General features: G+C 43.4%; 1 protein-coding gene across 1 annotated transcript in view; it reads right to left on the bottom strand.

Moving 5' to 3' along the window:
- Window positions 1–389: 389 nt before the first annotated feature.
- LOC139467037 (secreted frizzled-related protein 3-like) overlaps window positions 390–17,097 on the bottom strand; it is a 37,544-nt gene continuing 20,836 nt past the window's right edge. Inside the window, exons 2-5 of the mRNA XM_071248747.1 lie at window positions 8,721–8,786; window positions 7,582–7,850; window positions 5,592–5,725; window positions 390–3,072 (exon numbers count right to left, since the gene is read on the bottom strand). Of these exons, the coding sequence (XP_071104848.1) occupies window positions 3,033–3,072; window positions 5,592–5,725; window positions 7,582–7,850; window positions 8,721–8,786 (509 nt within the window). The 3' untranslated portion in view covers window positions 390–3,032. The remainder of the gene's footprint in view (window positions 3,073–5,591; window positions 5,726–7,581; window positions 7,851–8,720; window positions 8,787–17,097) is intronic.

Here is a 17,097-nt window from a genome sequence, read left to right on the forward strand (position 1 = left end):
GGATAGACACGGTGTAATAAGGGGCGGTCAGGTAGCCTAGTGGTTAAAGCGTTCGCTCGTCACGCCGAAGACCCGGGTTCGATTCCCGACATGGGTACAATGCGTGAAGCCCATTTCTGGTGTCCCCCGCCGTGATATTGCTGGAATATTGCTAAAAGCGGCGTAAAACCATACTCACTCACTCGGTGTAATTAAACACGATAACGAGAGAATGCATTAAATTAATTAAATATATATATATATATATATACAGCTATGATTGATTGGAACGTCACTCTTGATGTCGTCAACTGATCCGTTCACAGAAAACACAAAGACGATATTAAGCAAATATACATAACTTTATTTTTGTCAACTGCACGCACATGACGTGTTTTCACAACCATGTTATGTATTAACAACGAGGTTACACCATCTAGTCCACCAGTGCATCAATGCATTTACCTTAGATGTAACGACCACAAGTCAGTCGTTGCTAACTTAATTAAACTTCACAATATCTTATCATGCGCTGGTTTAGGCGGTTTGGTGCCAAGCGTTGGTTCGCCACGCCGAACACCACGTTTCGACTACCCGGATGTACAATGTGTGAAGTCCATTCTCAGGATCCCCTGTGGTTATTTAGCATGAATATTGCTCTAACCGGCGTAAAGACATATTCTCAATAACGTAGGAAGGAGTGGTTCGCGTTTTGAATTCTGGTAGATTTGCTATATAGGATTAGTAGGGCGGGAATGAATGAATTAACGAGCAACTGTTGTCCTCCGTCTCTGACCAGTATAGACCACATCGACATGGGTGTGAAACAATGACACCAATATCGACAATGAATAAATTATCCCCGCAATAACAGTCATCATTAGGCCATTTTCATGTTGTTTTACATGTTGTTTTTTGTTTTACAGAGAAGCCTTCACTACATTTTACAAAAGAAAAAATAGCATTAAAACAAATATATTTTTGATAGGTTTTCTTTGAAGTTGGCGGATGACAAAGTAGACACAATTTATGGATAACACATTACAAAACGTTGTGACCCATAAATTGTGCCTAATTTTAAAACAAATATAGATAGTATTATTGCTTCAGTTTAATAATGTTTGCTTTCTTCTCTAAAGTATTATTACGAGGAGTTCATTTTGCCTCGTGTCTCTTTTCATAACGGCCAAGAAATTCCTTAAACAAAAGGACCAATTTTGGCACAGCTGGAGATGATCACCAAGAAGAGGGGAAATGACGATGATTTTACTGACGCATCTGTGACTTTTACGACCGAGTCAACTGCCGTATTTTGATCATTTATGGCTGTTTTATGGTATGCTTAATTCAGGGACAAGGCCCTGTGTTGGTCATATATCAAACAATTTCAAATAGGTAAACTTCAATTCAATCAGAATTCGGCCCGACTAAGATCGATCAGATGGCGGCTGCTTGTTGATTAAGCGTTTACCCAGTGTGAATGTACAGTACATAGACTTACGCGATGCCAGGTTTTGAGCGTTTCGTGTTCTGATCGTAACATAGCACATGATGTTTAGATATATTTGATAATGGTGATTGCAGAACTGTGCAATATAGCATATACAACGTCTTGGCTACAATGTCAATATGTACAGAAATTATAAATACGTACTAAATATCTACCATCTTTAAAATATAAAATGTTCAAGTCTAGTTGGTATCGAAGCAAAAACTAAAATATACATACGTCTCGCACAAAATCATATCACAAAAATATATAAATCATAAATGCCTTTCTCGTTTCAAACATAAAAAAGCAACTGCACGGATAACATAAACAACGTATTTACAGTGTGATAAGCCAGGGATGTGACCGTAACAATGGCAACAAGAGGAAAATGTAAAATGAACACGCAAGCATTCAAGGATAAGGATGCATTCCTACCCCTCAACGTGGGTTTGACTTGATTGTGACCTTCAATCACAACACCGCATAATCCGGACATGGCGTACATTGAAACACCGCTACAGTAACAGTACAAGTTTAACACACATATTTTCACTTGAGTGAATAACAACATTCTGATGAAAATAGTATTTTTTATATTTTCATCACATACTTTTTACAGTGAATCCCCGGTAGTCCGGAACCTCCGCCTCCCGGGCGACTTCTAATAGGAATATCTTAATTGAGGGAGCTTTACGATGTACCAGTAGTCACTTAGAATTGACATTTATTAATCCAAACGAAATCACTGAAACTGAACGGGGTATCACTGTTGATATTCTAAGGAGTACGTGAATTGATTTACTTTACAATATTAAAGGGGTGTATGGAGTATGTATAAGAGCTAAACCAGCTAAGAGAGAGAGAGAGAGAGAGAGAGAGAGAGAGAGAGAGAGAGAGAGAGAGAGAGAGAGAGAGAGAGAGAGAGAGATGATGAAAACGCTAAGTGTCGATCGCGAGGGGTTAACTTGTTGGAGCTTACTTCACAGCTTGGTATTAAGTGAAACCTCGTTAATCCGGATGGTAATGTAACCGGTGAAATCACCAAAGACTGGATTAATTAAGTTATATCGTTAACACACTGTGCATACGAGACGTTCACAACAGTAATCGTCCGGGCGTGGGGTTTCCGGATTAACGTAGTTCGGACTGACGAGGGTTCACTGTACTTTCCAAATAGGAATCAAGTAAACAATGGACAAAGGAAAAGCAACATTTACATTGGATTCACAAAAAAACAAATATGAACATCGAGGAGAGACGAATTGTTGACCTATGTCGACACTTAAAGCTTTGTGTGACTTAAAAAACTTTAATAGCTTGAAACACACTTCTGTCATCGCTCCGAACCCACTCGTCAACTATTCTAAACTTACAAAGCTCTAATTCACTGAGTTGCTGAATGAATGAACAAAAGTATTTTCATCTCCGTACCGCTATGAAGATATTTACACCGTGAAAACCTGTACAAGCGATGAAGTTACATTGTAAGGGAGACAACTCACATTGTCTAAGCAACATAGATCTATCCTTAGGATTTTAAATCCGCTTCAAACACTGTCGTTCACTGCGATAATCGAGATTTCCTCCTATTCATCCGCTTTCTGAAAAATAAGAAATTATATAAGAGATTGTAACATCATCGAATTGAGGACACATGAAATCTCATATGAACATACGTATCTTGTGGGAGCGTGGGAATGCAGGCCCTACTATGCAGTCGACAGCCATCACGATTTGTAACGGGAAGATTGGTAGGACACAGCATAGATGAGCCAGTTCACAGACAATCAGTTCCTCCTCATCCGTCTGCCATGCAACGTTCTTCCAGTCCGTTATTCCGTGTCGTGTCGGGTTAGTGATCACTCTAATCTAGCTCGCCTGTCTTGTATCATATAACACTGTTTAAGCATTGAATAATCTAGTGGCGCATCTTCATATACTGAACTTAGTGGCAGATGGATCTTTCCGAAAGTGAGTAGACAGTTGGACAGTGACAAGTTGGTGAGTGAGTGAGTTGATGAGTAAGTTGGTGTTTGAGTGAGTGAGTGGAGGGTACCTTAGTGTTTGAGTGAGTGAGTGAGTGGGTGCGAAAGTGGTATTTGAGTGAGTGAGTGGGTGGGTGGGTAAAGAGGTGCTTAAGTGAGTGGGTGTCTTGGTTGGTGTTTGAGTTGGTGGGTGTGTAAGTTAGTGTTTGATTGACGAAGTGGGTCTGTCGGTGTTTGAGTTGGTTGGGTAAGTTGGTGTTTAATTGACGGATAGGGTAAGTCGGTGTTTGAGTTGGTGGGTGTTTGAGTTGGTGTTTGATTGACGGAGTGGGTCTGTCGGTGTTTGAGTGAGTGAGTCAGTTAGAGTGTAAGTTAGTGTTTGATTGACAGAGTGGCTCTGTCGGTGTTTGAGTGAGTGAGTCAGTTAGTGTGTAAGTTAGCGTTTGATTGACGGAGTGGCTCTGTCGGTGTTTGAGTGAGTGAGTCAGTTAGTGTGTAAGTTAGTGTTTGATTGACGGAGTGGCTCTGTCGGTGTTTGAGTGAGTGAGTCAGTTAGTGTGTAAGTTAGTGTTTGATTGACGGAGTGGCTCTGTCGGTGTTTGAGTGAGTGAGTCAGTTAGTGTGTAAGTTAGTGTTTAATTGACGGAGTGGGTCTGTCGGTGTTTGAGTTGGTGGGTGTGTAAGTTGGTGTTTAATTGACGGAGTGGGTCTGTCGGTGTTTGAGTCGGTGGGTGTGTAAGTTAGTGTTTAATTGACGGAGTGGGTCTGTCGGTGTTTGAGTGAGTGAGTCAGTTAGTGTGTAAGTTAGTGTTTAATTGACGGAGTGGGTCTGTCGGTGTTTGAGTTGGTGGGTGTGTAAGTTAGTGTTTAATTGACGGAGTGGGTCTGTCGGTGTTTGAGTTGGTGGGTGTGTAAGTTAGTGTTCAATTGACTGAGTGGGTCTGTCGGTGTTTGAGTCGGTGGGTGTGTAAGTTAGTGTTTAATTGACGGAGTGGGTAAGTCGGTGTTTGAGTGAGTGAGTCAGTTAGTGTGTAAGTTAGTATTTGATTGACGGAGTGGGTCTGTCGGTGTTTGAGTCGGTGGGTGTGTAAGTTAGTGTTTAATTGACGGAGTGGGTAAGTCGGTGTTTGAGTGAGTGAGTCAGTTAGTGTGTAAGTTAGTGTTCAATTGACTGAGTGGGTCTGTCGGTGTTTGAGTCGGTGGGTGTGTAAGTTAGTGTTTGATTGACGGAGTGGCTCTGTCGGTGTTTGAGTGAGTGAGTCAGTTAGTGTGTAAGTTAGTGTTTAATTGACGGAGTGGGTCTGTCGGTGTTTGAGTTGGAGGGTATGTAAGTTGGTGTTTGATCGACTGAGTGGGTCTGTCGGTGTTTGAGTTGTTTGGTGTGTAAGTTAGTGTTTAATTGACGGAGTGGGTCTGTCGGTGTTTGAGTTGGTGGGTGTGTAAGTTAGTGTTCAATTGACTGAGTGGGTCTGTCGGTGTTTGAGTCGGTGGGTGTGTAAGTTGGTGTTTAATTGACGGAGTGGGTAAGTCGGTGTTTGAGTGAGTGAGTCAGTTAGTGTGTAAGTTAGTGTTCAATTGACTGAGTGGGTCTGTCGGTGTTTGAGTCGGTGGGTGTGTAAGTTAGTGTTTGATTGACGGAGTGGCTCTGTCGGTGTTTGAGTGAGTGAGTCAGTTAGTGTGTAAGTTAGTGTTTAATTGACGGAGTGGGTCTGTCGGTGTTTGAGTTGGAGGGTATGTAAGTTGGTGTTTGATCGACTGAGTGGGTCTGTCGGTGTTTGAGTTGTTTAGTGTGTAAGTTAGTGTTTGATTGACGGAGTGGGTAAGTCGGTGTTTGAGTGAGTGAGTCAGTGTGTGCTTTAGTTAGTGTTTGATTGACTGAGTGGGTCTGTCGGTGTTTGAGTTGGTGGGTGGGTAAGTTGGTGTTTGTGTGAGTAGGTGTGTAAGTTTGTATCAGAGTGAATGGATGGGTAAGGTAGCCGTGATGAATCAAACCAGGATCTTCGTCGTTACAGGCGAAGGCGTGAATTAATAGGCTACACATCCCCCCCCCCCCCCCCCATCCCCTACCCAACCTCACACCCCACTACGGCTTAATTTCAGAGAACGCTGTATGCATCTTTATATTTCGTTCATACCTTTTCCGTTTTAGGGCTGTCTTCTTGCGCTTTCCAATCTTGTTTGTTTTCTTTAGACTAGTTCTACCTTTATGGACGCCATTTTTACGTCGGCGTCCCGGTGATGGTGGTCGGTGAAGTCGCCGGTCCCATTTCTATAAAATAAAGATTCATTGTTACTCCAGCTTGGATTTGACGTATTACCACTCTGACTCGAAAACAAGATTTGAAAACAAGAGATGTTCATGATGATAGTTTTTATGATGTTGTGTTATAATCGAGTATTCAGAAAATGAAAAGAAGCAAAATTATGACAATACGTTGTCATTGCTGAAAGATGTGTTCGGTGCCTTAAGTTAATCGGGCATCCTATCTTCAAGGGGATCTGAGCGTCTCCAAGCAGCAACGCTAACGAGAAGGAGATGTGTTTTAGAGTGTCATACACACAGACCCCGATAACGTTTGTAGAGAGGCATATCAGGGCACACGGCACTTGACTAGTCCGACAAAACACTCACGAAGATAAGGCTATCATATTAAGACAGATAACCTTGCGTTTTACAATTTACTGAGAAATCCATTACATCATTTACCAGTAAATCCAGGCATTAAAGTTGTCTGGTGATGGGTGAGTGAGTTTACTTTGACGCCGCTTTTAATTTATTTTTTGTTTCACGGTTGTAGGAAAGACTTAAACGACGAGTTTTAGAGAATCCAAGACGCGTGATCCGGGGTAGAACAGGTCTTCAGCAACCCATGCTTGCCGTAACAGGCGACTATGCTTGTCGTGAGAGGCGACAAACGGGATCGGATGGTCAGGCTCGCTGACTTGGTTGGTGCATGTCATCGTATCCCAATTGTGTAGATCGATGCTCATGGCGTCAATCACTGGATTGTCTGGTCCAGACTCGATAATTTTCAGACCACCGTCATATAGCTGGAATAGTGCGGCGTTGAACAACAAACAAACAAACAAAGTTAATCCAATGAGAACGGGTATGGTGTTGACGGAGAGTGAGTGAGTGGGTTTACGTTGCATTGCGTAGTGTTTCAGTGATCCCACGGTGTGTCAAGGTAATGGAGGAGGGGGGCCAGCCTGATGTTGATCATAGACCAGCATGGTGATGTGAAATGGGGTTTAACGTAGCGTCAAATTCTTACACTTTCATACCAACGTGCATCCATGTGTGGCTGCTTGTACTAGTCCGGACTGATGCCGAATTATAGTGCTAGCTCACTGAGATACCATACTGCAGTTTTAACATGCATACCCCACTCAGACACAGCATACTGACTCCGAGCCGACCAGTCCTTATTTTAGCCTCTTAATGCCGAGCGCCAGACAGGGTAACAACAAGTACCATCTTTAAACGTCTTTTGGTATGACGCGACCGGGAATCGAACCCCGATGCTTCCGCTCTTCGGGCGGACGCTCTACCACTAGACCACGGAGGAGGTACAAACTAAGAGTAATTATAGTTGGCGTTATCCGGAGATTCGAACGAGTCCTGGTAAGGCTACGGGAAACTACTCAGGACTTATCGCGCCAAATTATTTCCCAAATGTGTTATTACCTGAACTTAAATGCTTTATGGACAGGGGGCACAGGTGGCCCAGTCGTCTAAGGCGGCGCGATTCGCTGTGCAGAGTTGCGCCCCTTGGGCAGGACAGAAACCTATGATTGTGGGTTCGAACCCCGGTTCGCCCCGATTATGTTTCTAGGTTTGTCAGCACCATACCCGTGCTCCTGGGTTTCACCGAAGTGGTAAACGTCTGAGACCTGCATCACTTCGGGCTTTCCTCCCACATTAAGCTGACACGCCGCGATGTAATTGGAATAATGTTAAAAGCGGCGTTAAACCCAACTCACTCACTCACTTTATGGACAAGTGGCAGCTACATCATTAAGACATTTCTATACAGTGAAGGAACGGGGTGGGGTGGGGTTTATGTGGGGGTGGGGTTTATGTGGGGGTGGGGGAACGTCGTCCTTCTGAACCTGGGTTCTTACCTGTATCTTCTTGATCCACTTGTCCTTCCATTTGGCGGCTATAGTGTTAGGCAGCAGAAGGAGTCTGTTCAGGCGCTTGTCCTCGTGGCCCAGGATGAGGTACTCCCTCCCCCTCTTGACGGAGGGGCACAGGCAGCTGGAGTTGCTCCACAGGTCCACCTCGCTGGTCAGTCCCACCTTGCCGCAGTGTATCACATTGGTCACTTGCACCCGGACCTTCATCTGACCGCCACTGTTTAACTTCTTCCGGACCACGCGAGCTCTGATTGCTGAAGGATAAAGGGATGAGTGAGTGAGTGAATAGGGTTTTCGTGCAGGGCGAGTTTGGGGTACCTGGGTCATTTTCTGACTCGGGATACCCTCGGAAACAACGCTGTGGGGGGTGGGGGGCTGATTGTGTCAGACCTATCCATACTTTTCTTCCGTAAAAAGGCACGCGTGGCCCAGTCATCTAAGGCTCCGATATTTGCGTACCAGAAACCTATGATCATTCATTCGAATTGCAGAGTTGCTGTTATCATGTTTCTAGGTTTTCATTGTCAGCATCGAAATCCTGCATCAATTCGGGCCTTACTCCCACAGCTGATACGACGGGTTATAACTGAGACCAGTTGCCTTGAGCCCAAGTTCACGCACATTTGTAGTCTGTCATACAGACCCTCATACAAATATATCAAATACAGCCCATACACGTCGATAATGTTTGGCAAGTCTAGATTTCTGCAGTATCTGAAAGTGAAGAGAGTCTCTGGGCTCCTTTTTATTATTTTTTAAAGATAATTTAACAACTGGTCTTTTTCAGTACGATATGTTCATTTCAGAGACTAGATGTTAGTCTAGCACATTTGAAGAGGCACGTTTGTCACACTAATCTAAGGCGCTGTAATTTGCAGAGTCGTGTCCCCATGCCGTGCCAGGATCTGCTCCTGGTCGTGAGTTGACCCTTGGTTTGTAACATATGCAAGCACCGTAACAATGTTTGTGAGTCTATAGCGATTAAGGTTGAGGCAAATGCCACTTTGGGCTTACCCTTCATGTGCCGTGATATAACTGAATTGCTGTTCAAAACGGCGTTATACATTCACTCACTCACTCACTAACTAGCTCTTCACACCGTCAGTTACACACCGCCTACTTACCATAATCATAGTGATGCTTTCTGTAACTCCGCCATTTTGGACGAAGACGTTTTCTGCATTTGCAATCTGAAAAATATTAAGCGCAGTAAAATACATGGTACATTGGAAGGTTTGTGTTTTAGCTCAAATAAAAAACAACTTTTACGAACATACCCGAGCATATTACCATCCAACTACAGTCACAGAAACATTGTGAATATAACATTAAAGCACGAGCCACTAGGGTTTTATTGATATATCATACGTTCAGTTTCTTTGTGAGTTACAGTAATGTTGCTCTAAATACGGATTTCTACGATTTCACTTCTGAACAATCCACCCGTGCAGTGCCACAGTAATCCCGACCCTGGCATGCGCAGTGTGTTAGTCTCTCACAGATTATTCCGTCTCAAGATTGCAGTGTGTTACTCTCTCCCTCTCTCTTACATTTTTCCGTCCTGAGCCGGTACCGGTGTAGTGTGTTACTCTCTCCCTCTCTCTTACATTATTCCGTCCCAAGCCGGTACCGGTGCAGTGTGATACTCTCTCCCTCTCTCTTACATTATTCCGTCCCAAGCCGGTACCGGTGCAGTGTGATACTCTCTCCCTCTCTCTTACATTATTCCGTCCCAAGCCGGTACCGGTGCAGTGTGATACTCTCTCCCTCTCTCTTAAATTATTCCGTCCCAAGCCGGTACCGGTGCAGTGTGATACTCTCTCCCTCTCTCTTAAATTATTCCGTCCCAAGCCGGTACCGGTGCAGTGTGATACTCTCTCCCTCTCTCTTACATTATTCTGTCCCGAACAGGTACCGGTGTAGTGTGATACTCTCTCCCTCTCTCTTACATTATTCTGTCCCGAACAGGTACCGGTGTAGTGTGATACTCTCTCCCTCTCTCTTACATTATTCCGTCCCAAGCCGGTACCGGTGTAGTGTGATACTCTCTCCCTCTCTCTTACATTATTCCGTCCCAAGCCGGTACCGGTGTAGTGTGATACTCTCTCCCTCTCTCTTACATTATTCTGTCCCGAACAGGTACCGGTGTAGTGTGATACTCTCTCCCTCTCTCTTACATTATTCCGTCCCAAGCCGGTATCATAGTAGTGTGTTACTCTCTCACATTATTCCGTCCCAAGCCTGTGTAGTGTGTTACTCTTTCTTACATCATTCCGTCCCTAGTCTGTGTAGTGTGTCACTCTCTCTCACATTATTCCGTCACAAGCCTGAGTAGTGTGCCATTCTCTGTGTAGGGTGTTACTCTCACATTATTCCGTCCCTTCTCTGTGTAGGGTGTTACTCTCACATTATTCCGTCCCTTCTCTGTCTAGGGTGTTACTCTCACATTATTCCGTCCCTTATCTGTCTAGGGTGTTACGTTTTCATTATTCCGTCCCTTATCTGTCTAGGGTGTTACTCTCACATTATTCCGTCCCTTCTCTGTGCAGTGTATTACTCTCACATTATTCCGTCCCTTATCTGTCTAGGGTGTTACGTTTTCATTATTCCGTCCCTTCTGTCTATGGTGTTACTCTCACATTATTCCGTCCCTTCTCCGTGTAGTGTATTACTTTTTCATTATTCCGTCCCTTCTCTGTGTAGGGTGTTACTCTCACATTATTCCGTCCCTTCTCTGTGTAGTGTGTTACTCTCACATTATTCCGTCCCTTCTCTGTGTAGGGTGTTACGTTTTCATTATTCCGTCCCTTCTCTGTGTAGTGTGTTACTCTCACATTATTCCGTCCCTTCTCTGTGCAGTGTGTTACTCTCACATTATTCCGTCCCTTCTCTGTCTAGGGTGTTACTCTCACATTATTCCGTCCCTTATCTGTCTGGGGTGTTACTCTCACATTATTCCGTCCCTTCTCTGTCTAGGGTGTTACTCTCACATTATTCCGTCCCTTATCTGTCTAGTGTGTTACGTTTTCATTATTCCGTCCCTTATCTGTGTAGGGTGTTACTCTCACATTATTCCGTCCCTTCTCTGTCTAGGGTGTTACTCTCACATTATTCCGTCCCTTATCTGTCTAGGGTGTTACGTTTTCATTATTCCGTCCCTTATCTGTCTAGGGTGTTACTCTCACATTATTCCGTCCCTTCTCTGTGCAGTGTATTACTCTCACATTATTCCGTCCCTTATCTGTCTAGGGTGTTACGTTTTCATTATTCCGTCCCTTCTGTCTATGGTGTTACTCTCAAATTATTCCGTCCCTTCTCCGTGTAGTGTATTACTTTTTCATTATTCCGTCCCTTCTCTGTGTAGGGTGTTACTCTCACATTATTCCGTCCCTTCTCTGTGTAGTGTGTTACTCTCACATTATTCCGTCCCTTCTCTGTGTAGGGTGTTACGTTTTCATTATTCCGTCCCTTCTCTGTGTAGTGTGTTACTCTCACATTATTCCGTCCCTTCTCTGTGCAGTGTGTTACGTTTTCATTATTCCGTCCCTTCTCTGTCTAGGGTGTTACTCTCACATTATTCCGTCCCTTCTCTGTGTAGTGTGTTACTCTCACATTATTCCGTCCCTTCTCTGTGTAGGGTGTTACGTTTTCATTATTCCGTCCCTTCTCTGTGTAGTGTGTTACTCTCACATTATTCCGTCCCTTCTCTGTGCAGTGTGTTACGTTTTCATTATTCCGTCCCTTCTCTGTCTAGGGTGTTACTCTCACATTATTCCGTCCCTTATCTGTCTAGGGTGTTACTCTCACATTATTCCGTCCCTTCTCTGTCTAGGGTGTTACTCTCACATTATTCCGTCCCTTATCTGTCTAGTGTGTTACGTTTTCATTATTCCGTCCCTTATCTGTCTAGGGTGTTACTCTCACATTATTCCGTCCCTTATCTGTCTAGGGTGTTACGTTTTCATTATTCCGCCCCTTCTCTGTGTAGGGTGTTACTCTCACATTATTCCGTCCCTTCTCTGTCTAGGGTGTTACTCTCACATTATTCCGTCCCTTATCTGTCTAGGGTGTTACGTTTTCATTATTCCGTCCCTTCTCTGTGCAGTGTATTACTCTCACATTATTTCGTCCCTTCTCTGTGCAGTGTATTACTCTCACATTATTCCGTCCCTTCTCTGTGTAGTGTATTACTCTCACATTATTCCGTCCCTTCTCCGTGTAGTGTATTACTCTCACATTATTCCGTCCCTTCTCTGTGTAGTGTGTTACTCTCACATTATTCCGTCCCTTCTCCGTGTAGTGTATTACTTTTTCATTATTCCGTCCCTTCTCTGTGTAGGGTGTTACTCTCACATTATTCCGTCCCTTCTCCTTGTAGTGTGTTACGTTTTCATTATTCCGTCCCCTCTGTCTATGGTGTTACTCTCACATTATTCCGTCCCTTATCTGTCTAGTGTGTTACGTTTTCATTATTCCGTCCCCTCTGTCTATGGTGTTACTCTCACATTATTCCGTCCCTTCTCCGTGTAGTGTATTACTTTTTCATTATTCCGTCCCTTCTCTGTGTAGGGTGTTACTCTCACATTATTCCGTCCCTTCACTGTGTAGGGTGTTACTCTCACATTATTCCGTCCCTTCTCCGTGTAGTGTATTACTTTTTCATTATTCCGTCCCTTCTCTGTGTAGGGTGTTACTCTCACATTATTCCGTCCCTTATCTGTCTAGTGTGTTACGTTTTCATTATTCCGTCCCCTCTGTCTATGGTGTTACTCTCACATTATTCCGTCCCTTCTCCGTGTAGTGTATTACTTTTTCATTATTCCGTCCCTTCTCTGTGTAGGGTGTTACTCTCACATTATTCCGTCCCTTCTCTGTGTAGTGTGTTACTCTCACATTATTCCGTCCCTCTCTGTGTAGTGTATTACTTTTTCATTATTCCGTCCCTTCTCCGTGTAGTGTATTACTTTTTCATTATGCCGTCCCTTCACTGTGTAGGGTGTTACTCTCACATTATTCCGTCCCTCTCTGTGTAGTGTATTACTCTCACATTATTCCGTCCCTTCTCCGTGTAGTGTATTACTTTTTCATTATGCCGTCCCTTCTCTGTGAAGGGTGTTACTCTCACATTATTCCGTCCCTTCACTGTGTAGGGTGTTACTCTCACATTATTCCGTCCCGTCTCTGTGTAGTGTATTACTTTTTCATTATGCCGTCCCTTCTCTGTGTAGGGTGTTACTCTCACATTATTCCGTCCCTTCTCTGTGTAGGGTGTTACTCTCACATTATTCCGTCCCTTCTCTGTGTAGGGTGTTACTCTCACATTATTCCGTCCCTTCTCTGTGCAGTGTGTTACTCTCACATTATTCCGTCCCTTCTCTGTGTTTTATGTGAAACTCATATTATTCCGTCCCAAGCCTGTGTTTTATGTGAAACTCATATTATTCCGTCCCATGCCTGTGTTTTATGTGAAACTCATATTATTCCGTTCAAAGCCTTGCAGTGTGTTAATCTCTCACTTTATTCCGTTTCTAGCCTATGTAGTGTGTTACTCTCTTACATTATTTCTAGCCCCATTTGATTAAGATTTACGCACGTATATTTGCAGACATGACACGGCATAAACTTATCAATGGTTCATCTTGATTGAATATCCTTGCCTTACAGTCCGCCATCTTATGTAAAGCCAACTCACATTTCTTTAAAGACAATCAGAAACGTCTCGGAAAATAAATGAATCGCTTCAAATGAATGGAGCACTGTTATTGGCCCATAAATATTTGTACTGGGACGTGAGGAATGGTCGGATCGCGTGCACACCTGCAGATAGCCGTCTTATTGGTTCTTATGTCACAAGACACCACCTTCAGTCGCCGTACCAGATAAATATACAGGGCTCTCGACGTTCCTGGAAGCCACAACATGCTTCAAGTTGAAGCACACACCAATTAAACTAAAATGTTAATTCTAGTGACGCAACCATTAAGTGTGGAATAAATATGACCAACAAACACTACCGTATTTCCTCAAGAACCCGGGCCCTTATTCATTCCATCTTACTTTTAGTCACACCCATGGTTCATTCCATCTTACTTTTAGACACACCCTTGGTTCATTCCATCTTACTTTTAGACACACCCTTGGTTCATTCCATCTTACTTTTAGACACACCCTTGGTTCATTCCATCTTACTTTTAGTCACACCCATGGTTCATTCCATCTTACTTTTAGTCATACCCTTGGTTCATTCCATCTTACTTTTAGACATACCCTTGGTTCATTCCATCTTACTTTTAGTCACACCCATGGTTCATTCCATCTTACTTTTAGACACACCCTTGGTTCATTCCATCTTACTTTTAGACACCCCCTTGGTTCATTCCATCTTACCTTTAGACACACCCATGGTTCGTTCCATCTTACTTTTAGACACACCCTTGGTTCATTCCATCTTACTTTTAGACACACCCTTGGTTCATTCCATCTTACTTTTAGTCACACCCTTGGTTCATTCCATCTTACTTTTAGACACACCCTTGGTTCATTCCATCTTACTTTTAGACACACCCTTGATTCATTCCATCTTACTTTTAGACACACCCTTGGTTCATTCCATCTTACTTTTAGACATACCCTTGGTTCATTCCATCTTACTTTTAGTCACACCCTTAGTTCATTCCATCTTACTTTTAGACACACCCTTGGTTCATTCCATCTTACTTTTAGACACACCCTTGGTTCATTCCATCTTACTTTTAGTCACACCCTTGGTTCATTCCATCTTACTTTTAGACACACCCTTGGTTCATTCCATCTTACTTTTAGTCACATCCCTGATTTATTTCAGCTTACTTTAAGACATGAAACTTATTTATTTCAACTTACTTTAAGACATGAAACTTGTTATTTCAGCTTACTTAGTCACAGCCATGATTAATTTAAGAGTACCTTTAGACACGGACATTGTTCCTAGCCTGTCTATTAAATACAGTGCCGTGTCCTCGTGGGCTTTCCATTGGCAATGTCCTTAGATATACCGGAAGTGACGTGGAAGAGCGCTTAGATTCGCAAAAGTTATGGTATTCAAACGTTATGAGGATACGTAGCTGACCTGTCCCTCATTAAAGACGCGACTCTTTATTTCATACCACTTCCCTTGACGCAATTCTTGGAGAGGAAAATTAAATATATCTGCTTGTGTAATGCTAGGTTTACAGTCGGAATACTGTTTCTTAGAATCACATAGAATGTGTTTTTCCTCTTCCATTGTATGACGGGAACGCATCGGCCGAAACAAGAGGAGTACATAGACACTGTGCAATATATATTTAATTACAGCAGACAAGCATTGGATTTACACATGCCGGAAGACAGACCAGTAACAGCCCGCTAGCGCCACTTCCTTGAAACATATGCCAATTCTTTTTCTGAACTATCATCAGTGCCACACACGGAAGCTGTGGAGGAATTCTAGAACACGTCTAACCTGATAAAGCCCAACTCTCTTCAGCTGTGTTAGTGTATGATGAACATTCAAGTCCCCGGGGACCCCCCAAAATAGCCAGATTCTAACAACAAAGGAATTCCAAACACCTATCAAAAATTTTGGAATTCCAAAACTCATACTTGTAGAAAAAACTGATAGACGCTGACCTTAACTATGGGTGCACTTTGTGTAGCAACAGGTCTGTGTGATTGCCATGAATCCTTACACGGGGGAGTGAAATAAACTGTTCTACACACCGGCTTAATCATTGATGCAAGGAAAGCGGATCTCTTTGATGGTTAAATGACGTTAAAGGAACGGGCAACCAAATCTATCTACAAATATCCTTAATATACTAGGTTCCCTATGATCTGTCCTCGGCCAGACTGGGACATGGCCTCAACCATCACTCGCGTTACAGTCTTCAAACGTATCAGCTGACAGTGGGGGACGCACAAACAGTTAAGCATGTTGCTATCTTAAGGAGCGATTTTATCAGCTATAACGAGAAGCATTGAGTCAGATTATATTCTAGTTAGGAAATACCTGCCTGTATGTATTGTCGGCTCGTTACACAATGTTGGTCCAGGGTCGAGATCGGATATTAAATTTTGTTTCCCGTGCAAATAGGTCTATGTATACAAAAACCATCAGACTGTGCAGTGGGGTTGTGAATTAACCATATCGAGGAGCAGTCAACATTGGATCAATGACTAAAACAGAAGTCAGACTGAGTATAGCAGAAGTCAAACTGGGTATAGCAGCAGTCAGACTGGGTATAGCAGCAGTCAGACTAGGTATAGCAGCAGTCAGATTGGGTATAGGAGCAGTCAGACTAGGTATAGCAGCAGTCAGACTGGGTATAGCAGCAGACAGATTGGGTATAGCAGCAGTCAGACTAGGTATAGCAGCAGTCAGACTAGGTATAGCAGCAGTCAGACTGGGTATAGCAGCAGACAGATTGGGTATAGCAGCAGTCAGACTGGGTATAGGAGCAGTCAGAATAGGTATAGCAGCAGTCAGACTAGGTATAGCAGCAGTCAGACTAGGTATAGCAGCAGTTAGATTGGGTATAGCAGCAGTCAGACTGGGTATAGCAGCAGTCAGATCGGGTATAGGAGCAGTCAGACTGGGTATAGGAGCAGTCAGATCGGGTATAGGAGCAGTCACACTCTTTGCAGTGTACATTAGAAAATACTTTAATGTACTTCGAAAATATACACAAATTAAACCTCTGTCCAAGACAGCTGTAAATTTCGGAATTGATTTGTTAACATGGCGATAACCAATTACACTACAATAAAACTGTTGGTTAGATGTGAACTCCATTCGTGGCACCAGACATGGGCGAATCACGCTGAACACACGGACCACCATATCACATATCACTCGGGGACAATCCACACTATGTTGCCATACATGGAAAGCGTGATGTTTCCCGGGAATCAGTATGTCTTACAATTAAAGCTGTTCCCAGCACTGGCACCTCACTGGCCCAGCATCAACCCAACGTGAACACTCAATCCCGGTGGTAAAGAAGACTCCATGTTAGAGGGTTTCATCATCTGTCATAGATGAAAATCGTCAGTCACTTCAATGCTAGAAATGTAAACTAGCGGATTAACGCAGTTTATCTTGGAGTGAAAAAATATACAAGAAGAACCTTTGAAAACCGATTGTATTCCTGCGCGGTGTGGAGGTGAGTCGGTCAACCGCGTTACTGCCACTCAAGTCGTGCCTGCGCCGCTCCAATGACGATTTGTGTTGTCGCATTGACAGGTAAGTTGGTTACCTGTATATACATCAAAGGCGTTGCTAGTCCGATTAACAAGGGGCCCTAGCGGTGGGTCGCAATGAACACAACCCCCATTCTCGACGTCTGAGGATAGAGTTACTGTGCAAATCACGAGGCAACGCAATCCATGGGACTCGATGTCAGAAAACGGCGTTTCAAACCCGTATTGAATTCGACGTCAGATCGGGCGATGATGAGTTACCTCCCATGGGTTTTCATTGCA

This window comes from Haliotis cracherodii, unplaced genomic scaffold, assembly GCF_022045235.1.
Source record: "Haliotis cracherodii isolate W230 unplaced genomic scaffold, xgHalCrac1.p SCAF_19, whole genome shotgun sequence".
Lineage (NCBI taxonomy): Eukaryota > Metazoa > Mollusca > Gastropoda > Lepetellida > Haliotidae > Haliotis > Haliotis cracherodii.